The sequence below is a fragment of the Nerophis lumbriciformis genome, linkage group LG13 (genome assembly GCF_033978685.3).
Source record: "Nerophis lumbriciformis linkage group LG13, RoL_Nlum_v2.1, whole genome shotgun sequence".
Lineage (NCBI taxonomy): Eukaryota > Metazoa > Chordata > Actinopteri > Syngnathiformes > Syngnathidae > Nerophis > Nerophis lumbriciformis.
This window is the reverse complement of record NC_084560.2, coordinates 38217710-38242920: the sequence shown is the minus strand read 5'-3', so window position 1 is coordinate 38242920 and position 25211 is coordinate 38217710. Positions and strand designations below refer to the sequence as shown.

The 25211-nt window shown below is 38.4% G+C and overlaps 3 protein-coding genes and 1 pseudogene across 4 annotated transcripts in view; all 4 read left to right on the top strand.

The window, feature by feature from the left end:
* The window catches only part of sgo2 (shugoshin 2), a 22257-nt gene extending 22079 nt beyond the window's left edge, over positions 1 to 178 (top strand). The window contains exon 9 of one of the 2 annotated variants that reach the window (XM_061970857.2): positions 1 to 178. This exon is cut by the window's left edge and continues 239 nt beyond it. The gene's annotated coding sequence lies outside the window, so the exon portion shown is untranslated. The other variant, XM_061970856.2, reaches the window with a different exon arrangement.
* A 75-nt stretch (positions 179 to 253) lies between these two features.
* On the top strand, positions 254 to 9091 carry LOC133613360 (uncharacterized protein C2orf80). Its single transcript, XM_061970858.2, has 8 exons — positions 254 to 317; positions 373 to 454; positions 3161 to 3243; positions 3342 to 3435; positions 4803 to 4880; positions 7000 to 7087; positions 8719 to 8831; positions 8961 to 9091. Exons 1-8 carry the CDS (start codon positions 277 to 279, stop codon positions 8988 to 8990), a joined length of 609 nt encoding a protein of 202 aa, XP_061826842.2. The 5' UTR covers positions 254 to 276; the 3' UTR covers positions 8991 to 9091.
* A 5550-nt stretch (positions 9092 to 14641) lies between these two features.
* LOC133613361 (gamma-crystallin M2-like) lies at positions 14642 to 16620 on the top strand. The gene is made up of 3 exons (XM_061970859.2): positions 14642 to 14691; positions 14765 to 15007; positions 16271 to 16620. The coding sequence occupies exons 1-3, from the start codon at positions 14683 to 14685 to the stop codon at positions 16541 to 16543; spliced, it is 525 nt and encodes a 174-aa protein (XP_061826843.1). The 5' UTR covers positions 14642 to 14682; the 3' UTR covers positions 16544 to 16620.
* Positions 16621 to 17292: 672 nt separating this feature from the next.
* LOC140679314 (gamma-crystallin M2-like) lies at positions 17293 to 22662 on the top strand (annotated as a pseudogene).
* The last annotated feature ends 2549 nt before the right edge of the window (positions 22663 to 25211 follow it).

Below are 25211 nucleotides of genomic sequence, written 5' to 3'. Positions count from 1 at the left end.
TTTTGTTCACCCGAGACGTCGCCTTTCGTGTCCGTTATGTAAAGTCATCACATTCAGTACAGTCCTACTGGACACACACTCTGTAACTTCTGTACACTTCCTGTATTTGATGTGCTCCTATTAGTTTGCATTCTACACAACTCTTTGTCTTTTAATTAAATATTAGCCCAACAAGCTTTTTTGGTTGTTTTTTTTTTAGTACCAGTTCTGCATCTTTTAAGTTGCTACGACTTTAACCGTCCTTATCTGCAGCGCCTGAGAAGAATCTGTGCCATTATGGAGACAAAGTTGCTAAGAAGAGACGTTGAGATCCTCCTGTAAGTACACAACTCTTCAAATGGACTTGGTGGATTTTAACGTTGGTTCTTCCAGGGAGGAATACATCGGACAGAAGCTGAGAGAGATTTCCTTTGACCCCACTGGGAAAGGATCCTCCACAATGCTGGACGACCTGGTAAATTATTTTTTTGTATATAATAGGATATTTGCATGTACATGACAGTAGCCTATAGCAGTGGTTCTCAACCTTTTTTTACCCCCTGTGAACATTTTTTTGATTCAAGTACCCCCTAATCAGAGCAAAGCATTTTTGGTTGAAAAAAAGAGATATAGAAGTAAAATACAGCACTATGTCATCAGTTTCTGATTTATTGAATTGTATAACAGTGCAAAATATTGCTCATTTGTAGTGGTCTTTCTTGAACTATTTGGAAAAAAAGATATAAAAATAACTAAAAACTTGTTGAAAAATACACAAGTGATTCAATTATAAATAAAGATTTCTACACATAGAAGTAATCATCAACTTAAAGTGCCCTCTTTGGGGATTGTAATAGAGATCCATCTGGATTCATGAACTTAATTCTAAACATTTCTTCACAAAAAAAGAAATCTTTAACATCAATATTTATGGAACATGTCCACAAAAAAATCTAGCTGTCAACACTGAATATTGCATTGTTGCATTTCTTTTCACAGTTCTTTTTGACAGACATTTAAAAAAAAATCTCACGTACCCCTTGGCATACCTTCAAGTACCCCCAGGGGTACGCGTAACCCCATTTGAGAACCATTGGCCTATAGTATGCTACAATTTTGTCCCTGACTCCTATTATAGCTTCTATAACGCTGATTTATTATAATGCTTTTATCATTAATACTTAATACATCTCTCCCTTCATAGCAAAACAAAAATCGATTGTCGGCTTGTGGATATATTTTAAGGTATGGTTAGAAACAAGTGCTTTATATCGGTCGATACCGATAATTGTTGATGTTTTTTTTGACCTAATGAAAAATAAAGAGCAGGAAAAATATATATTAAATGTAAACATTTTTATTTCAAATGTAACCATCCTCTGATTATAATCGTTCAGCTATCAAGGCAGAAAGGAAAGCATGAAAAAACGCAATGTAAACAAAATTGTAAAATCACATTGAACACTAAATACGGACTCAAAAGGAAGGTGCAAAAATATGGAATATGTAAGAAATGTTTAATAAAGTGTAACAAAATAATGTGAACATGTAAACATAGAGAAACCTGAGAAGAACTATTTTCTGCAGGTTTAGTGCCAGGAAGTTACAGCTGTGCTCTAAAGGGTGAGCGCGGCTAAGGTGGTGTGGTATTACCAGTCTTGGTGGTGTCAAGTGCCTTGCATCATTTACAGACCACATTGGTCTGACTACAGTCCCTTTTTTTTTTTAAATTAAAAACTGTCAAGGGGACTTTTCCTGTTTTATCCACAACTTCTACTTTCTCTTCTCACTCCATGCTAAGAATCAACCGCCAGACAACAAGATGGTGCAACCAAACTTGATAGTTGCTACTGTTTCCTGATTGGCTGTTAGTGTGTCAGTCCCACTGATCAGCGATCGCTTCCTGTGTTGCTCGGTTACCAGAGGGAGTGCCTTTGTTCATGCAACCAACCTTGCCTCGCAGCATCCGGTTTTTCCGACGAAGAAGAAAGAAAAAAAAGATCAAACATTTTATCGAACGCATTTTTATTGATATTGGTTAAATGTCTATTTCTATATTGTTTAAACCTTGTATATTTTTACTACACATTTTACCATGTTCGTCTTATTCTAAAATACAATAAATACATTTTATACACACCATACTGACAACATGAATCAACAACTTTTTGGGGGAAAATTTATATTTAAAAAAAAAAAGTACGAATGTGCCGATCAATCAGTCACCGATCAGTACCGGCCGACTTCTTGAAAAAGTACGATTAATAGCTTTCAATGCCGATCACAAACGCCCATCCCTTCTAACTAATATTGTATTTATTTTAGTCTCCCCGGCTGACAAGCTAGCTGCTAATGATGTGGAGTCGCCCCCGTAAGTAAAACATATTCACCTCTATTACGGCAATTAAACTCTTAGTATCTTATGTAATATTATCACTGGAGGACGAGGCTAAACATGTCACACACAGAGAGCAAGCAGAATCAGGCATGCTAATTGCTAAGCTAACCACTAAACTAGCTGTTTGTGCGTTAGCATTGTCACTCAGTACACCACACGTAAGGAGGGCGACTTCACCCATAAATTGGTGGCGTTGACAGCAACGGTTATATCAGATAATAGTTTTAAATTTTGTCAAAAGCTTTTCTTTTCTGTTACACATTCAGAGAATAATTCACTGGATGCAAGAGGACTAAGAGCAAAAATGATTTAAAAGACTAATTTAGTATTTGATCGTGTTTAGTTATTGTGTACTATTGACTTTGTTTTGATCAAAGAAAGAATGACAAACTTGTGCTGATATTGTTAAACAGTTAATAACACCCATCTATAAATACATTGAAAAATGTACAGTCAACACGTGATCGGTATTAGTATCGGCTGATCTTCCTCCTGGATGATGGGTATCGCAGCATATATCCCTAATCGGAACACCCTAAAACAGCTAAAGAAATCTGCCATGATACTGTACATATTTCAAACCCTTTCACCAATTGCTTGTGACAACATTTATGAAATGACATTTAAACAAAACCAATCTTCAAGAAATAACTCCACAATGATCGATATATATTGTCCAACCTTCAATGATAAATCCTGTCTCAAATATTAAATATTTTTGGCATAAACTTGCCTACTCTTACTAAAGCTTCAGTGTGTGTGCGGCGTTTGTGTGTGTTTCAGGCCCACTATGACCTCGCCATCAGCGTTGCTGCTTTTCGGACGGCGAAGGACCGGGGGAGTAAATCACATGACGGAGACCTCACGTACGCAAATTGACCTTTTAACGGCGACTTCATTTCCCCGAGCGTCTTACACCTTGAGTTTTTAACGCGTGTATTTATGATTTCCCCCGGGGCCACAGCGGGCGGGGCCGCATGCCAGCAAGCACCGCCATGTATCGCAATCGCTTGCAGCGGGAGGCCATGATCTTATCATCCTTTGCGGGCATCGTCATGGTAAGCGGCTCTACTTGAAACACAGTACAGGCCAAAAGTTATGTACCCGGTACTTAACAAAAAAAGGTGAAATACCAGATATCATGTTTTATATTCTCGTTTCTTCAAAACAGCCACCCTTTGCTCTGATTACTTTTTTGCACACTCTTGGCATTCTCTCGATGAGCTTCAAGCACACCTGTGAAGTGAAAACCCTTTCAGGTGACTACCTCTTGAAGCTCATCGAGAGAATGCCCAGAGTGTGCAAAAGTGTGGCTATTTTGAAGAAACTACAATATAAAACATGTTATCAGTTATTTCACCTTTTTTTGTTAAGTACATAACTCCACATGTGTTCAGTCATAGTTTTGATGCCTTCAGTGACAATCTACAATGAAAATTGTCAAGAAAATAAAGAAAACGCATTGAATGAGAAGGTGTGGCCAAACGTTTGGCCTGTACTGTATGCGTGCAGGAGGTATTGCATCCGAAACAAAAAGGGAGGGTTACGTTTTTGATGGGGTTGAAGAATGTAAATGCATACTTGCCAACCCTCCCGGATTTTCCGGGAGACTCCCGAAATTCAGCGCCTCTCCCGAAAACCTCCCGGGACACATTTTCTCCCGAAATTCAGAATATAAACAGCATACCTGCCCAATCACATTATAACTGTAGAATGATGGAGGGCGAGGGTTCTTGGTTTCTTATGTGGGTTTATTGTTAGGCAGTTTCATTAACGTCCTCCCAGCGCGGTAACAACACACAACAACAGCAGTCACGTTTTTGTATACCGTAAAGCAGTTCGTCTGCCGTAAACAGCAATGTTGTGACACTCTTAAACAGGACAATACTGCCATCTAGTGCATTTGATGAAAGCACTTTTGTGCGTGCCACACATCAACGCATCATCGAGAGGGTGTTCAGCATGGTTAGAAAAATAGTGACAGAGAATAGAACAAGGATGGACAATTCAACCCTTAACTCAACAATGAGTAGATGAGTGTTATGTGTGTGTGTGTGTATATGTGTAAATAAATGAACACTGAAATTCAAGTATTTATTTTATATATATATATATAAAAATATATACATATAATAAAATAAATATAAATATATACGTATATATATATATATATAGCTAGAATTCACTGAACGTCAAGCATTTCTTATATATATATATATGAAATACTTGACTTGGTGAATTCTAGCTGTAAATATACTCCTCCCCTTTTAGCCACGCCCCCAACCACGCCCCGTCCCACCCCGACCACGCCCACCCCCTCCCCCCCACCTCCCGAAATCGGAGGTCTCAAGGTTGGCAAGTATGTGTAAATGGGAAAGTTTTTCCGCACCAAGCTAATAAATTGAGCCTCATGTTGCCTTCTCAGAGCAGCCTGCCAGTGGAGGAGATCTTGGCTTTGTACAAGTGCAAACCAGCTGCCTCGTACCCTGACGTGCACTCCAAGGTATATCAGAGTGATGACACAATTCAGGGTAAAACTACAAATAGGAGCCATCCTTGACGTACTCTTGACAATGACTGTCCTACTTCAGTAGCCTTCTATAACATTACAAATATCAACCCGCCTGCTTTGATTTTCCCGCATGCAATCTTTTAATAACGATGGAGTAGCTCCAGGACGGAAAAGTCCTCAGGCAGTGAACCCTAAAACTTTATTGGGGACTTCTTCGTACTTCCAGGAACATTTTTGCTCTCTTTTTGGCCATAGTTTTTGTTTTGTTACGCTGAATGGAATATTTTTCTTTCCCCCAATAGGATTTTTTTCATGTTCAATTTAAATATTTTTGTATCAAATTTTTTCATACAACGATACACTAGGAAATCATTATAGCCCAGTAGAGTAGCGAGAGGCCAAAAAAAGTGTATAAAAATAATGATTTATATTTTTTTCTACCTTTTTGCTCATATCTCTTTAGACGTAAAAAAAAATAGCGAAAATGTCATGTTTTTTTTAACCCTTTGAAATTCTATTAAACCTCAACAGGGCTGGGTGATATGGCTGGAAATGTTATCACAATATAAGTGTTTTATAACAGTCGACCTCAATAATTATTGATTATATGTATGACCTATCATTTACTATATTTACTACTTGATATCATTTACTAACAACAAGACATCATCGCGGAGCCGAAGTCGACTTTCTTGACATGGAGATATTCTCACTACTTTTCTTTTGTCGAGCACAAAGAAAATAACGTTTTAGTTAAATGTAAGTTGTGTCTTGGATGAAAGATCTTATCTACTGCCCAAAACAGCAATTCAAATCTGCTGAAACAGCTACAAAAGCAACATGCTTCAACAAAGCTGGTAAAGAGAGACTTCACAGACTCCAATGCCACTTCACCTTCACCTCCACCACCACCCAAGCAACAGCGGCTGGATTTTAACGGAGGGACTGCTAGCCAGGACAAAATTGATAGAGCCATTGCGGCGTATGTGCTAGAAGACATGCAGGCTATTTCTACAGTGGAGTCACCCACTTTCAGGCAGCTAATTAGCATGATACCGGGCGGCAAATGGCATGGAAAACATTTTCCAAGTACCTGGACAGTGAGTACATAAAAATGGAAAGTGAGCTAAAGAAAACGCTTGAGAGGCTGGACTACATCAAAAATCTGTCTCTGCTCATCATTCAGCACTGAAGGTACACACACTCTGGTTTCCTGTGAATTCTCTTATATGCTGTTACTCTTTCATTCTAGACTTCAAAAGTGTTTGATTATCACATCACTCTAAATTTATAGACTATAAAGTTCACAAGCATTAAGAGGGATGCTAGTGGGCCAGGCCAATCTTTCCTTATCTCTAAACTAAAACTGGGGAAATGCGTAGAGTGTTCTGGGCTTCAGTACAGTGTTGATCTCCTGAAGACATGATTTTATTTCAGAATTCCTTGAGAGAAAAAAACCTCTGGTTAGGCTTTGTGTGTTTGTCATGTGTGCCATCCTTGGGTGAAGCCAAGTTTATAGCTATGTTATTATGCTAGCCTTAAATAAATTGGCCCTTTAAAACATATCTTTGTCGCTGTGTTGTATGTAGACCACATTGCTTAGCAGAGTTCAGTGATGCAAATTCATGTTAAGTTGTTCAACAGATTGTATTATTCTCCAGTGCAATAACAGTACTGAAATGAAGGCTAAAATGGCATTAATTGGAAGCTTTAAAAAAAAAAAAAAGTAACTAGTTACTTTCCACAGTAACACATTACTTTTTGGTGTAAGTAACTGAGTTAGTAACTGAGTTACTTTTGAAATAAAGTAACTAGTAACTAACTAGTTACTGGTTTTCAGTGACTAACCCAACACTGCTGATCAGTGATAATTACCTGCGTTGCTCGGTTACCAGAGAGCGAGTGCCTTTGTTCATGCAACCAACCTTGCTTTTGCAACTTCCTGTTTTCTTCCGACAAAGAAGAAGAAAAAAGATCCAACTAATTTTTAATTGATATTATTTTCCATTGGATATATATTTATCATTTCATCGCCTAGCCCTTAACATAATTATGCCAGTGTTTTTATTTTTAAAAAGGGGTTAAAATGTGTTTTTTGTACTTCATGCAGGCCTCAATCGTGTGTCCCTTCACGCTCTCCTGCCACCCACTGGCCATGCTGAGTTCCTACAAGGCCGTGCAACACTCCAGGAAACACAGTTGAGTCCTGGCACAGAGAGTCAATGTCTTCTAGGTCTGCATGCACCATACTTGCCAACCCTCCCGAATTTTCCGGGAGACTCCCGAAATTCAGCGCCTCTCCCGAAAGCCTCCCAGGACAAATATTCTCCCGAAAATCTCCCGATTTTCAGCCGGAGCTGGAAGCCACGCCCCCTCCAGCTCCATGCGACCTGAGTGAGGACAGCCTTTTTTCATGACGGGAGGACAACAGGGTGACAAGAACTAAATCATCCAGACGAGAGATAAATTGTATTATTATGTTTATTTTACCTAAAAATAAATATATTTATTAATTAATTTTTTTTTTTTTTAAATACATTTTTACTATATTTTGCTAAAAACATCAAAATTATTTGTATTTTTTCTGACTCCTTCTTACATCCAGCCATAGAATTATACATTAAAATAAACATATTTGAAATAATTGATTTTAAATTATCATAATAATTCATTTAAAATGACCATATTTAATTATTAAAATAATTGCTTGTTTATCAACAACTTTAGCATTTTATTCATTACATTTTGAAACTCTCAGAAGCCAAGTTATGTTATATTCCTTAATATTTATTTATGCAAGTTTGAGGTATCAAACATCTAAACACAGTTTGTTTGCATATTTTCAGGATGTAGATATATATATATACACACATGTATGAAATACTTGACTTGGTGAATTCTAGCTGTCAATATACTCCTCCCCTCTTAACCACGCCCCCACGCCCCACCTCCCGAAATCGGAGGTCCCAAGGTTGGCAAGTATGGCATGCACTTTAAAACTCATCAGTGCTACTAATTAGGGGTGTGCAATACATCTTTTTCACTGATTTTGGAGCTCTGGGTATTGGCCGATACCTACATCGATACGATACCGTGTCAGCAGGAGTCATACATACTTTTATTATGTTGTAGTGTGGGATGTTAGAGAAGGTTTGATCAAGTGAAATGAGTCAAACGGAACAAAGGCGGATTTGAAAAACAACCTATTTTTTATTAACCAACTGCAATGGATTTATACTGTCTTTAAGTTGAAGTAGATTGGTAAAAAAAAAATTTTTTTGTTGGCGACACTTGGTGGCCACAATAATTCGAGTTAAAATCATGATGCTGTAAGATGGATGATGCGGACACCTTTGTTACTGGGTACTTTCCGATAGGCTTTGTGTAAAATAATGTGCAACCATAATTACTTGACACTTGTTTGTATTAGCAAATGTGCGGTTTTAGACTGCAACATTGTTCAATTAAGCACACTTATGCTTAGCTGTTGTGTAGCTGCTAGCCTACAGTATAGTATAACCTACCACTTGACTAAAATAGAAGAAAAGAGAAACAATTGTGTGATTATTGGGGGACGTTTAAATGTTAACTGGCTGTCCATATTGGCACAAGTCGGACTGCTTGTATCAGAGAGTTTAACCGATATAATCTGGTTCTTATTCATTTTGCCAATATCGCACCGATATCAAAATTGGACCGGGACACCCTACTACTAATGCTGGCTAAGCAAATTGCTCCTTGCCACGGTTTTGTGCGAATGTGTTGTGGTTTTTATCCAAGCAAACGCTCGTACGGTTCAGTTTGTGACCGTTGGTCTTGCCTTGTGTAGATGAAACGTTGAAACGATGGCTGTTTGAGAGGACAAAGTCCGGCGTCCCCTGCAGACCACGTCAAGTGTCGTCCTCGTCCTTCCTCTCCTCTTCCTCCCTCACCTTCCTCAGCGTGAGTAGCAGCGTTTTTGCCCCCCAAATGAATGCTCAGTTTTGACCTCCTTGACAAGAGGGGAGAATGTGTTTATATCTCTGCTGACACCCCGCTTCTCTCTTACCCAACCCTCCCTTGTGACCCCAGGCCAGCAGTGACGGTCATGAGGACAGCTGAGGGGGGGCCCACCACTCACAGCTGAAGGGGGCCCACCGCTGACACCAGCTTGTCATCAGTAGACTGATCAGGATACATTACTCTGTACGTGTGTGAATACTTTTTACAAAAGATACAACTTCAAAGTCCTGTTTCTTGCAAATACATAATTTGAAAAGTACCGCCTTCCGCCCGATTATCAAATCAAATCAAATCAACTTTATTTATAGCTGAGATAGGCTCCAGCGCCCCGAAGGGAATAAGCGGTAGAAAAATGGATGGATGGGACTATAAAAAGAAACATAAAAAAAATGGAAAGAGGTAAAATGTAATGAGAAAAAGTAGCAAAGTTGAATAACACAAAGGTGCCATGCAGGATGTATTTTTTTTCCTTTAAAGCTTTCATTTGCTCAAAAATAATAATGAATCAAAATCAATGTTATGAACTATTGACCTAATCGAAGATCTAATCCAATTACTTCAAATCAAATATTCCACTTCAAAATGTTTGAAAATTTTTCTTTGTCAAAAATGGGCATGAAAAAAAAAATTGGGGGCCAGGGGCCAAATACATACACAAGTTATATTAATATCCATCCATCCATTTTCTACCGCGTATTTCCTTCGGGGTCGCGGGGGGTGCTGGAGCCTATCTCAGCTACAATCGGGCGGAAGGCGAGGTACACCCTGGACAAGTCGCCATCTCATCGCAGGGCCAACACAGATAGACAGACAACATTCACACTCGCATTCACACACTAGGGCCAATTTAGTGTTGCCAATCAACCTATCCCCAGGTGCATGTTTTTGGAGGTGGGAGGAAGCCGGAGTACCCGGAGGGAACCCACGCAGTCACGGGGAGAACATGCAAACTCCACGCAGAAAGATCCCGAGCCCAGGACTATTCAGGACCTTCGTATTGTGAGGCAGACGCACTAACCCCTCTGCCACCGTGCTGCCCTTATATTAATATGATGGCTATATAATTAATCTAATGGATATATATTATTCAATTACTTCAAATCAAATATTCCACTTCAAAATGTTTGAAAATGTTTCTTTGTCAAAAATGGGCATGAAAAAAAAAATTGGGGGCCTGGGGCCAAATACATACACATATTATATTAATATGATGGCTATATAATTAATCTAATGGATATATATTATTAAATAATTGGAAATTAGGGTTATGTGAAAGTTCGACTCCTACCTTGTTGACTTCCGTGACCTCCTTAGTTTTGTAATCAGTCAGAAATATCAAGCAGCTAAAATGCGCCAAACAAGGATAAGTGTGGAGAGAGTGTTTTACATTTATCCCATCATGCACTCTCATGGATGGATGTACCGTATTTTTCGGAGTATAAGTCGCACCGGCCGAAAATGCATAATAAAGAAGGGAAAAAACATAAGTGGCACTGGAGTATAAGTCGCATTTTGGGGGGGAAATGTATTTGATAAAAGCCAACACCAAGAATAGACATTTGAAAGGCAATTAAAAATAAATAAAGAATAGTGAACAACAGGCTGAATAAGTGTACGTTATATGAGGCATAAATAACCAACTGGTATGTTAACGTAACATATTATGGTAAGAGTCATTCAAATAACTATAACATATAGAACATGCTATACGTTTACCAAACAATGTCACTCCTAATCGCTAAATCCCATGAAATCTTATACGTCTAGTCTCTTACGTGAATGAGATAAATAATATTACTTGATATTTTACGGTAATGTGTTAACTTCACACATAAGTCGCTCCTGAGTATAAGTCGCACCCCCAAACTATGAAAAATACGGTACTTTTGAATTTTGTAATGGTGTTTGGACGTTTTTCATAATATCCAGCAATTTCAAAAATCAGGTTGTGTTATGTGTGACCGTGTGTGTTGACCTTTATGTTGCGTTTTGTTTTTTTTGCACCATGACTAGGGAAGGTTGTTTGGATTGTGTCCTATAAGTAAACATCAAAGTGCAATCAAGGGTCATTGATCTGATTTACTCACATTGTACACTTGGTAGCAGCAAATATGTAACATTAAGAAATCACCTGGTATTTAAGATGAGTTTGAAAGCACTCCCTCATGCCTTGATGAAGTCATGATGTCTCGCTGGCCAATTTGAAGAGGCTGGCAGGCCCTAGTTTGTACACCCCTGATCGAGAGATTTAAGTGTTGAAAGTAAAAAATAAGTAAAAATGTATGACTTATTTTAACAACTTTATGAGTGGATAAATCCCCAATAATTGTAGTGGGGTTTTTTTGTTTTTTTTAAACGGTCATTGCTCAAAAAATGTAACGACGCCCCCTCTCCCATCACCTTAACTAACACATTTTCTGGGGGAAACACTGGATGTTTTTTATGACCAACAAGTATGTGCTCCAATCACTCTATCACAAAAAAACAAGAGTTGTAGAAATGATTGGAAACTCAAGACAGCCATGACATTATGTTCTTTACAAGTGTATGTAAACTTTTGACCACAACTGTGGACACACCTAATTCAATGTTTTCTTTATTTTCATGACTATTTACATTGTAGATTGTCACTGAAGACATCAACACTATGAATGAACACGTGGGGTTATGTACTTAATAAAAAAAAGGTGAAATAACTGAAAACATGTTTTATATTCTAGTTTCTTCAAAATAGCCACCCTTTGCTCTGATTACTGCTTTGCACACTCTTGGCATTCTCTCTATGAGCTTCCAGAGGTAGTCACGCGAATCCCTTAGTGGTGCTGGATGGCTGGGCAGCGCCTAAAGAGCTGCAGCCCGCCACCGTAGCCCCCACTCTCTCCCCTCTGTTGCAAGTCGCGAGATGTATGTTGTAATATGTACATGTGCTTTGCTATGGAGGTGTTTTCCCCATTCCAGACTGGGCCCCCTTAGGAGCCCAGTCTAGATTGTATTTTTGTTTAACTCATCTTACCCCAGCGTTGACCTTTTTCCCATCTTTTATGGGGCGCCTTGTAGCGACCCATCAGTGTTCGTGTTCTGTAACCCTGTACACTGTTTGTCTAATCTTGAATGGGTTTGTGCTGAAAACAAAGTTTTGTTGTACTTGTGCAATGACAAGACCTACCAACATGGTTTTCAATTCACAGGTGTTCAGTGTTTTTTTTTAACCATAAAAGGCAGCCAAAATAGGTTTCTTAGCTGTGGTTTGTTAAATTATAATACACTTTTCCACCACTTGTGGCAGTAATGACAAAATCAAACACGAGTTTGGAGCTTAAGTCAGAGAAGTTTCTTAAGCACAAAAATTATGACTAAAGTAGTGAAGCAATATTTTCATTTACACTTTAATTTTTTTGACAGTTAAAACAAGTTTATTTTAGCACAACATAATTAATTTTTTGTCAGTTATTTGTGAGTCCCATCTTACGCAGTATATTTGGTTAGTACTTATCTTTCTAACTGGTGTCGGAGGCAGATATTTACATATATCCAAATTTTAGTGTTACTTATTTTCTTTCATAGTCATATTTGAAAACAGCTCGTGTTTTCCATTTATTCTCTTTCTGTTTCTCTGCAAGTAAACTGTGTGTGTTAACCTTGAATTCTTTGGAATGTGTTTTGACTAGAGAGAGGAGAGAGGGTTTTGGGGTCGGGAGGACAGACCATTTTGGCGGCGCGATAGAATGTTCTATGCTGGACTGGTCTCAAATGTATATCTGCAAAGCTTTGCCAATATATTAAAAAATACCTATTCTGTCTCTGGTGGTTTTTCAACCCAGCTTTAAGTGTCGTAAAGAGCTTGGGAGCGACTTGTGACTTGAATTCCCTGGGAGGAACAACTGGTCCAAAACGCAACACTGGCCTGACCTAAGCCTAAGGTTTGTTAATTCAGGGTTAATTTTGGAGCGGGCCCCGAGGTTGAGGTTAAGAACCGACCAAATGTAAGAACTTCCATCAACTCTGTAGTGGGGTTGTACGGTATACCGGTATAGTATCGCGGTACTAATGAATCAAAAACTGTACTATACTCTGAAAAGTACCGGTTCCCGGGCATGACAGCATGTCGTCACGTTGTGACATTGCTGGTTTTACGAGCAGAGGAGCGTGTTCGGCAGCGCGCACACACACACGGAGAAATTACAAGCAGACACAGTGTGTAGACAGAAAAGGGAGAACGGACGCATTTTGTCCTAAAAACTTAACGATAAAGGTGAAGTTATAACACTGAAACGCCCTCAGGAAGAGGTACTTTAAGACATGGCGAGCTAGCGGCGAACGTCCTACTGCACCTTCAGTGTTTTAGCTACTTCTAAATCACTAATCCTCGTCTCCATGGTGACAAAGTGAGTTTCTTACAAGTATCATCAGTAGGATGAGGAATAGCTTAGCATGCTTCACTACACATCGCAGGAGGATACAATAGTTCACCGGTGTCACCGCTAACAAAAGCTAGCGCGCCTGAATGTAAACAAATGCCATGGGTGGATCTATACCTGACATCCACTGTAATGATACTAAGTACAATAGTATATCTAGTTGATACTGCTATGATTACATCGATATTTTTTATTATCACAAAATCTTTTTTTTAAATTCATATTATGTTTATAAACTCAGGAAATACTTCCCTGGACACATGACGACTTAAATTATTACCAATGTATGATCCTGTAACTACTTGGTATCGGATCGATACCTAAATTTGTGGTATCACCCAAAACTAATGTAAAGTATCAAACAAAAGACAAATTATTACATTTCAACAGAAGTGTGGATAGAACATGTTGAAACAGAAAATAACCAGATATTAACAGTAAATGAACAAGTAGATTCATATTTTTTACAGTTTAAATAATAGAATCAGAACAGTTTTATTGCTATTGTTTGAGAACGGGTTCACAAACTAGGAATTTTTCTTGGTACAATCGTGCAACATAAAACATAACACAGAATAGGTAATAGATCATAAAAATGAGCTGTAACTGAGCAAGCAGATCTTGTTATTGTTCATGTGTCTGATATGTTACTGCATACGTCAGCAGACTAATTAGGAGCCTTTGTTTGCTTACTTAATACGAGAAGACAAGTTGTCTTGTATGTTCACTATTTTATTTTATGTCTAAATTGCAATACGAAACATATATTTAATGTACCCGAAAATGTTTTGTTAAAATAAAGCCAATAATGCAATTATTCAGAAAAGTATCGAAATACATTTTGGAACTGGTACCAAAATAATGGTATTGGGACAACCCTAGTTAGTACTTATTTTTCTAACTGGCCTTACCTAAGCCTAAGGTTTGTGTTAAATAAATAATCTTTGTGATTAACACATGCTTTCACCAGGTTGCAAACGCTAAGTAGGTTAGTTCTAAATATTTAATACGATTAAAATCAAGAGTGAGATTACTAATTGAGGGTTAATATTGGAGGGAGCACCGAGGTTGAGGTTAAGAACTGACCAAATGTAAGAACTTCCATCAACTCTGTAGGTAACAACAGTGAGTGAAATGTTGCTGACTGCGTCTTTTTCCTGATTCCAGAGCTCCATTTAAAACGCTTCCGTCGCCATAGAAAGGATTCCATTCAAGCAAACAAAAGGGACGCGGCGGTTCTTTCTAGAAGCTGCACAATGTTGCCCAGAGGACGAAGAAGACTCCTGCAGGATCTGTGCTGACAACAAGGTGTGTGTGCGTATAAAAGCGTGACACTTGTCTGTTTGCCAAAAAAACACACTGAGGCTGCAAACATGGGCAAGGTCAGCATGCAACATCCACTTTATCCCCCCCACCCCGTGTTCCACGAATAATAACTTTGTTTTGTACCTCCAGATCATCTTCTACGAGGACAGGGACTTCCGAGGCCGCCACTACGAGTGCACCAGCGACTGCACCGACCTGCAGGCCATGTTCGACCGCTGCCGCTCCATCCGCGTGGAGAGCGGCATGTTCATGATCTACGACCGCCCGGGTTACCTGGGTAACCAGTGCTTCATGAGAAGGGGCGACAACCCCGACTACATGGGCAGCACCTGCATGAACGACTGCGTGCGCTCCTGCCGCCTCATCCCCATGGTAACCTGAGATAAGATCAAATATATTGACAAAACATGTAACATACATGTCTGACCGTGTCAATCAAAAATGAGCATGATTATATTTTTTCACAAGCTTTCATTTTAGCAGCCTGACATCCAAGAATATAATGATATTTCACTATATATCATCCCTTATTTTGCAGGGAATCCTTTACATTTTAATTTTTTTTTTTTTAACCCTGCCTGTCCAGCCACTTGGGCAAATAATATTCTATCTTCTGTAAAGATTTTGTTTAATGAAAAAAAAAGTATTTTTAATATATAATCCAATACAAGTGTATACATACACACACAGGAGAAATGAATGAAAATAAAATATTTTTATATTCCCTATTAAAATACTACATTCATTCTATTTTAATTTAAAAATGGATACATTTTAGTTTTAAAAATTTCAGGAGATTTTTTTTTTAAATTTCTGATATAATCTATAATACAGTACAAATGTATAATAATAATTATTGTTTTAATTCTTTTAATGAAAACGAAAAAAATTGTTAAATTCAAAACATATTTTTTTCACTGTTGATAAAATTACTATTTTATATTAATTCATCTTTTTTTTTTTAAATCTATAGATTTTACTTCAAAAATATTATTACTAATATGTAAACAGTACAAATATTTCCTTAAGAGTTTAATGAAAATGAAAAAATGTGTTACATCTAAAAACATTTTTATTGTTATTGTCACTGTTAATGAAATTACTATTATAACATTATGTTCTTAAATCAAAACATTTTAATTTAAAAATAAATCCAGGAATTAAAAAAAAAAAATTAGTCCGCAAGAGAGTTTAATGAAAATTAAACGATGTTAATTTTCAAAAATATATATTTTTTGTCACGGTTAATCAAAATACATCATATTAAGCTTTAATTTTAAAAATGTAATAAAAAAACAGGAATTATTTTAATTGTTTTTTAAATATTCTAATATATAATAAAGTACAAATGTATATACATATTCAAAGTATTGTTTTTACTTTATAGGAGAATTTAAGCAGAATTTTAAAATGTGTTAAAAAAATGCACTGGTATTTTTTTTATTTATTGTCACTATATGCTATATTAATAAATATTTAATTAAAAAAATCGAAACAGTTTAATATAATAAATATGTAACGTTAACTAAAAAAATACAATAAATGTTAACTGCATTTCTTTTTACCACAGATGATTAAAACAAAAAGAATTGATCAAACCCAAAAGACGTAACCTTTGACCTCCCCCCTCTGCAGCACCGCGGCTCCTTCAGGATGAGGCTGTACGAGCACTTCGATATGGACGGTCAGATGATGGAGCTGACCGACGACTGTCCCAACCTCAGCGAGCGCTTCCGCGTGTCCAACTGCAACTCGTGCGACGTGTCCGACGGCCATTGGCTCCTGTACGAGCAGCCCAACTACAGGGGGCGCCACTTCTACCTGCGGCCCGGCAACTACAGGAGCTTCAACGAGTGGAGTGGCACCACCTCCAGGGTGGGCTCCGTCAAGCGCCTCATGGACCTCTAAGGAAGACCGAGATCCTTGTCAAATGTTTGCTCTTTGCACTTTCTCACACGCTGAATAAAATGGCGTCCGTGCTTGAACGTGTTGACCTTTGTTCTTGCTCCCTGCGCGTCGGAGGGACGTGGTCCTGCCCCGAACGGTCGCCTAAAACCATCCTAGATTTTGTTGGAAGCCTGAATAAAACGCTCACATATGCAACAAATGCACCATCAAATTACTTATGAATGGATTTGACGTTTCCATGACAACCAGGGTCTCTCCATCTTAATAGGAGAATTTAAGGATCATTTTAAAATGTGTTAACATTTTTTACTGGTATTTTTGGATTGTCACTCTATACTATATTAATGAATATATAATTTAAAAAATCTAGACAGTTTAAATAGTTAATGTAACGTTAAAATGTATTGTAATATTATTTTTTAGTTAACTGAATTTGTTTTTACCACATATGATTCAAATAAAATGCAAATTACTTATGAATGGACTATGGATAATTTTCAAATCTGTTCAAATTTGTTGATTGTCACTATAAACATAAATATTTGCTCAAAAAAAAAATCTAAATTTATTTGATGTTTCCATGACAACCAGGGTCTCTCCATCTTCATAGGAGAATTTTCAAATGTGTTAAAATTTGTTGATTGTCACTATATACACTATATAAATTAATATTTGCTCAAAAAAATCTAAATTGATTTGATGTTTCTATGACAACCAGCGTCTCTCTATCTGCTGTTGTGATGGGGGGGATGGTCCAGGTTGGGGTGAGAAAATAAATATTAAATACATGAGTTATTTCTTTGTTTAAGTTTTGGTTTTATTTATTTTTATAAACGGATTCTTCTAGCCTATTTATAATGTATTCCTATAAACCTATACAATTTAAAACCCACTATTTACTATATATTTACTGTATTTACTATATCCAAAATGCAACACGGAACGACACAGGAGGTCCTTCATACCGACAGCCATCAGACTGTATAATACATATGTTCCTTCTTGATTGCACTTAAATGTAGAGTATATGTAGAATATATTTATATTATTTATATATTATATATATAATATATTATATATATTATATTATTTATTATTATTCTTGTCTATTGTGAGCGAACTGTGGTGCTGAATTTCCCCCAGGGATCAATAAAGTACCTTCTATTCTATTTAAATGATGTACATACTATTGTTTTTGTGATACTCATTGGGTTAAATCTGGGATCTTTGGTACTACATTTCGTGCTGACAAAGTTACTCGAATCAGCCGTCATTATCGGGGACAACCTCACAACCTGTCTTTTTCTAGATCGTCTTTTATGAGGACAAGGACTTCTCCGGCCGCCGTTTCCAGTGGACTTGATGCCCTTCCAGTCTCACTGCGGCTCCATCAAGATTGAGGATGCTTCATGATCTACGACAAAGTCCACTACGCCGGCAACCAGTGCTACCTGAAGAGGGACGACTACCTAGAATACCAACACTGGACCGTATTGGGTGAGACTTTGGGGTCCTGCCGAGTCATCCCCACGGTAACATGTACCGTAAATGTTGCAAATAAATGTCTCTATTAAGTTTACCAGTGCCCTGTATTTTGTGGAATACAAAATCAAATAACTGCACTATGTCAACAACAAAAAAAACAGGGATCAATAGCAGTGGCTGTAGGCAACCTCCTCATATAGTAATTTTTTTTAATCAACTCCACAAAATGGCCGTAGGTGCGCTTTAAGTGCATGAGTGGTTAGCATCCAGCATGCACTTTAAATTGTTGCTACTCAGTTGTTTGTGTCCTGTGGTTATTTAGGGCCATTTATAAACACAATGATATTTATAATTTAGTAATTATAATTTAATGTAGTAATTATAATTTAATGTGTTAACTCATGCAACCCAGGGCTCGGGATCTTTCTGTGTGGAGTTTGCATGTTCTCCCCGTGGACTGCGTGGGTTCCCTCCGGGTACTCCGGCTTCCTCCCACCTCCAAAGACATGCACCTGGGGATAGGTTGATTGGCAACACTAAATTGGCCCTAGTGTGTGAATGTGAGTGTGAATGTTGTCTGTCTATCTGTGTTGGCGACTTGTCCAGGGTGTACCCCGCCTTCCACCCGAATACAGCTGAGATAGGCTCCAGCACCCCCCGCGACCCCGAAAGGGACAAGCGGTACAAAATGGATGGATGTATTAACTCATGTGACTACCGTATTTTTCGGACTATAAGTCGCAGTTTGTTTTCATAGTTTGGCCGGGGGTGCGACTTATACTCAGGAGCAACTTATATGTGAAATTATTAACACATTACCGTAAAATATCAAATAATACTATTTAGCTCATTCACGTAAAAGACTAGACGTATAAGATTTCATGGGATTTAGCGATTAGGAGTGACAGATTGTTTGGTAAACGTATAGCATGTTCTATATGTTATAGTTATTTGAATGACTCTTACCATAATATGTTACGTTAACATACCAGTTGGTTATTTATGCCTCATATAACGTACACTTATTCAGCCTGTTGTTCACTATTCTTTATTTATTTTAAATTTCCTTTCAAATGTCTATTCTTGGTGTTGGCTTTTATCAAATAAATGTCCCCAAAAAATGCGACTTATACTCCAGTGCAACTTATACATGTTTTTTTCCTTCTTTATTATGCATTTTCGGCCGGTGCGACTTATACTCCGGAGCGACTTACAGTCCGAAAAATACGGTAATCACAAAAAGGATCGCATCAATTAGGGTTGTGCCGATCCAGGTTTTTGCACTTCCGATCCGATACCGATATTGTTTTTGCACTTCCGATCCAATACCGCACTGGCCTATCCGAGCATGTATTAAAGTTTAAAGTTATTTAGCCTACTTAGTTGTCAGAATCATGTTGAAAAGGGTTTTAGTACTCTTGATAACAACTAGCCAGCTGAATTAGGAGAGTTTGAATAATACACAATGGTTGGTAACAAGAAACTGACCTGTTTATTCAAGAATAAACACAAAATAGACAAGATTATACATGACAAACAGAAATGGCATCATTGAACTAGGGCTGGGCGATATGGCCTTTTTTTAATATTGCGATATTTTAAGGCCATGTCACGATACACCATATATATCTGGATATTTTGCCTTAGCCTTGAATGAACACTTGATGCATATAATCACAGCAGTATGATGATTCTATGTGTCTACATTAAAACATTCTTCTTCATACTGCATTAATATATGCTACTTTTAAACTTTCATGCAGAGAGGGAAATCACAACTAAAAAAAAAATCACTATTTTTTTCATACGGTGTTGATCTGGAAATGTTTGCCTCGGCATTTTGATGGTGTGGGCGTGTGGCACCGAACGGAGATAAGCGTCTCGACAGACGTTACAATATTTGAACAATGATGACGAAAACGGTTTTCTCTGTCGTGTCCGTGTGTCGAAAATTGTTATGCGCTTATTTTTTTATTTGATTTTGTGCGTGGCATATATTTGCCGTGCACAGAGGACGCTTGAGCAGTGCGCAATTGCACAGGCGCACACCTTAGAGGGAACGTTGCTCGCACAGCTGCGCTAGCATCACAGCTAACGTTAGCCATGCTGCTACCTCTCTGCTCAGGGAGGAGGTATACGTATGTGACGTATGACGTGACAGTATGTGACGTATGTCGTGACAGTATGTGACGTGTGTAAGAAGGTGCGCTTGCTGTCTGTGAGAGGGAGACACAGGAAAGAGTGAGAAGAGCTTGTCGTGTAATGCCAGCAGCTAAAAGCAACTGCGTGAGAATCCACAGACCTGTGGATGTGTTGAAGGTGTGCTGGAAAATGCGGAACGGAAATTAGGGAGCAGCAGAAAAGTGGAATGTATTATTTAAATAGGTGCGTTGGAAAACACGGACCGGAGTTTTTTTTTTTAAACACTGGATCTGGATCGGCATTTTCCCATACCTTGATACGCATTTTTTGGCAAATATCGGCTGCCGATCCGATCCAAATATCGGATCGGGACAACCCTAGCATCAATCATGTATCAACACAGTTACCACTCCAAAACAAAAAGGTTTATCAAGTTTTTACACATTCTGTGTTCTCAATTCCTCTCATCAATGTTGTTACATTGCTTCCATATATTAGTATATTTTAATAATTCATTTACCTCTTATTCTATAATGTTGAGACTTTTCTTGTGTGGATGATTTAATGTTTTGAGTAAACCAAGATAGATACGGAACATTTTACAAAGCAATTAAATAAAAGATAGTCATAATGTATCGATTTTGTTCATGATCATATGTACTTCAGTCATTAACTACGCAGCGTCACTTCCGGTTAACATTTCCTATCAAACAAACATTAAGTAAGGAAAATAATTATCCAAAAGACGATGCTGCCGATATAAAGGTATTATACCATAACATGTTCAGTAATAGGCACATTTTAAAATGAATCACGGAATAATAGTTCAATAAACAAAAGTGTGGGAAAACACACGTTTCTGTAATGGGGTACCTGACATGGAGCGTCGCCGTCAAACAATCAACTTTTTTTCACTGAACTAGTCGATATTAGTAATTGAATAACGTTTGTTAAAAGATATAAGAATCTTACCGCTGAGTTGGTTTATGCGTCGTCTGTATAATTAAGATGCAAGTTTCAATTTGGTTTGTCGTCAACCAAATGAGCCCCTAATTACTTCCGCCTGCGTGACTTCAAGCTAATCAGCGAATCAGGAGAGGAGGTTGAGGTCACATGACATGGTTGCATTCTAAACACCACCACAAGATGGCAGCAGCTGTTTTCTTCAGCGCTTTTAATTCTGACGAGGTAGTTTGCAACTTGCTGCTTTTACAACATTGGTTCTGTTGCTGCTGAAAATAACCAAAGAGCAGGGGCGTCACTAGCTTTTAAGGACAGGGGGGGCTTTGCCCCCAGGAGATGCACAGGATGCGAGCGAATGTTACGCACGAGCACAAAACTTCACAAACGGCTAACAAAGACTTAGAAATTATTCATTGTTATTTTTTTTAAATGCACGGTACGAAATGAAATGCTCCCCGGGACGATGGCTTTTAACCATACATTTTCTTTTTCTTTTTATGTATTTATTCATTTTACATTTTATATTAAATGTCTTGGTTTTTCCTCCCTCTGAAAATCCTATTAAATGTTTAACAAGCCATCCTATAATAATAAAACAGCTATTAATGTAACAATACAATAAAACAAATATATTTAATGATGTTTTTTTCATTATTTTAACAATAGGCTTATGTATATTACTTTATATAGATTCTACAAGAAACACAAAACTTAAAAAATAAATGATTTACAATTGCACACACAAGGTTTTGTGCAGCTTCACTCATTGTAAAGGAAGATAATGTGCTTCGTACACCTGCAGGACCGCAAGCAAGGTCGCAGAGAAAATGCGGGCTGGAATTTGAGTGATGTGGGCATTTTCTATATGAACAAGTGGAATGGATTGGATACCGACGCACGAAAGGGGCTCTCTACCTTACGCTACGAAGTGAGGGGAAACTGAGTGAATAATAACAGGTTATATGATTATTTATTTAAACTCATATTTGGGCCACTTTACAATGAATATGTCGGCATTTATTTGTAAAAAAAAAACAAAAAAAAACACCAAATTATTTAGGGGGGCTTAAGAATATTTTAGGGGGGCTTAAGCCCCCCTAAAATAGGCCTAACAACGCCAATGCCAAAGAGATTTGTTTTTCTTACCACTTTCCAATTATGAATATAAAACATTACATAATGACTTTTCACAAGCATCAAAACAAACAAATATTGCCCCGTCCTTCCTGCACATTTTTACTGCAAAATATTACATTTAATCATGTTTATATTGCTCCCCAGGAGCCAGGATGCTTCAACATGTGTCTGTTTGAGCGCATGGAGTTTGGGGGTCAGATGATGGACCTGGCAGACAACTGTCCCAGCGTCATGGAGCGCTTCCAGAAGAAGGACATTTTCTCCTGCAACGTTTTGACGAGGAGCCAAACTACCTGGGCAGGATGTACCTGATCAGCTCCGGGGAATACAGGAATACAAGAGGTTCAGCGAGTGTCCAGGTAGGATCAGTCAGACGCATCACGGACTGTTAGATCTCTGATGGACCGGAATGTTCCCCATGTATCATTTCTGGGCCATGTTTTATAGAGACTGGACTATTCCCTGGGTATTACTTCTGGGCCATGTTTGATGGACTGGACTGTTCTCTGTGTATCATTTCTGGGCCATGTTTTATAGAGACTGGACTATTCCCTGGGTATTACTTCTGGGCCGTGTTTGATGGACTGGACTGTTCTCTGTGTATCATTTCTGGGCCATGTTTTATAGAGACTGGACTATTTCCAGGGTATTAGTTCTGGGCCATGTTTGATGGACTGGACTGTTCTCTGTGTATCATTTCTGGGCCATGTTTTAGAGACTGGACTATTCCCTGGGTATTACTTCTGGGCCACGTTTGATGGACTGGACTGTTCCCCATGTATCATTTCTGGGCCATGTTTTATAGAGACTGGACTATTCCCTGGGTATTACTTCTGGGCCATGTTTGATGGACTGGACTGTTCTCTGTGTATCATTTCTGGGCCATGTTTTATAGAGACTGGGCTATTCCCTGGGTATAATTTCTGGGCAATGTTTGATGGACTAAAACTTCACTGGATCATGTTTGATGGACCGGATCATTCCCTGTGTGTCATTTCTGTGCAATGTTTGATGGACCAGACAAGGGGTGTCCAAACAATTTATATTTATTCCTCGCGCACTAATTGACTGAAAGAGCGCGCAATTGCCGAACGCTCGCCCGACACTGAAGGCGCGAGCACGATGTCATGTTATCGATGGGAAAATTAATTTTTAGACTATATGATTTGTCTGAGCGGCTCGGAGACACAGAGAGTAACAAGCAATAGAAAATGGATTAGAAAGAACATTTAAAAAAGAATAATAATAAAAAATATATTATAATTTTTTTTAACTTGGGACTTCATGTGGGCCGAGTATCATTTCTGTGCCATGTTTGATGGACCGGACTGTTCCCTGTAATATAACTTGGGACTTGGGCCGTAGTTTGGGGACCCCTGGACCAGACTGTTCCCTGGGTATCATTTCTGTCCCATGTTTGATGGACTATTCCCTGTGTATCATTTCTGGGCCATGTTTGATAGACTAACATTTTCTGGACCATATTTGATAGACAGGATTATTCCCCGAGTATCATTTCTGTGCCATGTTTGATGGACCGTACTGTTCCCTGTGTATTATTTCTGGGCCATGTTTGATGGACTAAAATTTTCTGGGCCATGTTTGACGGATCGGATTATTCCCTGTGTATCATTTCTGGGCCATGTTTGATGGACCAGACTGTTCTCTGGGTATGATTTCTGTGCCATGTTTGATGGACCGGACTGTTCCCTGTGTATCATTTCTGGGCCATGTTTGATGGACTAAAATGTTCTGGACCATGTTTGATGGACAGGATTATTACCTGAGTATAATTTCCGGGCCATGTTTGATGGACCGGACTGTTCCCTGGGTATCATTTCTGGGCCATGTTTGATGGACCGGACTGTTCTCTGTGTATCATTTCTGGGCCATGTTTTATAGGGACTGGACTGTTCCCTTGGTATTACTACTGGACCATGTTTGATGGACAGGATTATTCCCTGAGTATAATTTCTGTGCCATTTTTGATGGACCGGACTATTCCCTGTGTATCATTTCTGGGCTATGTTTAATGGACTAAAATTTTCTGGACCATCTCTAGACTAGATTATTCCCTGAGTATCATTTCTGTGCCATGTTTGATGGACCGGACTGTTCCCTGTGTATTATTTCTGGGCCATGTTTGATGGACTAAAATTTTCTGGGCCATGTTTGACGGACCAGTCTGTTCTCTGGGTATCATTTCTGTGCCATGTTTGATGGACCGGACTGTGCCCTGTGTATCATTTCTGGGCCATGTTTGATGGACTAAAATGTTCTGGACCATGTTTGATGGACAGGATTATTCCCCGAGTATAATTTCCGGGCCGTGTTTGATGGACCGGACTGTTCCCTGGGTATCATTTCTGGGCCATGTTTTATAGGGACTGGACTGTTCCCTTGGTATTTACTACTGGGCCATGTTTGTTGGACAGGACTATTCCCTGTGTATCATTTCTGGGCTATGTTTAATGGACTAAAATTTTCTGGACCATCTCTAGACTAGATTATTCCCTGAGTATCATTTCTGTGCCATGTTTGATGGACCGGACTGTTCCCTGGGTATCAATTCTGGGCCATGTTTGATGGACTACAATGTTCTGGATCATGTTTGATGGACAGGATTATTCCCAGTGTATCATTTCTGGGCCATTTTTGATGGACTGGACTGTTACCTGGGTATCATTTCTGGGCCATGATTTATAGGGACTGGACTGTTCACTGGGTTCTACTTCTGGGCCAAGTTAGTATGTGGAAAAATACTCCTATAGAAAATAGTAAATAGTGAATATATACTAAATATAATATGTCAGGTAACTATAGCATCTGTGTTTAATTATCAGAATTAATTAAATGACACAAATGTTCGCGGGTGAGTGAGCTGTGCTGTGGGTGTTACTTTTGGATCATTTTAAGTCTATATGTATTTCACTTCTATTAC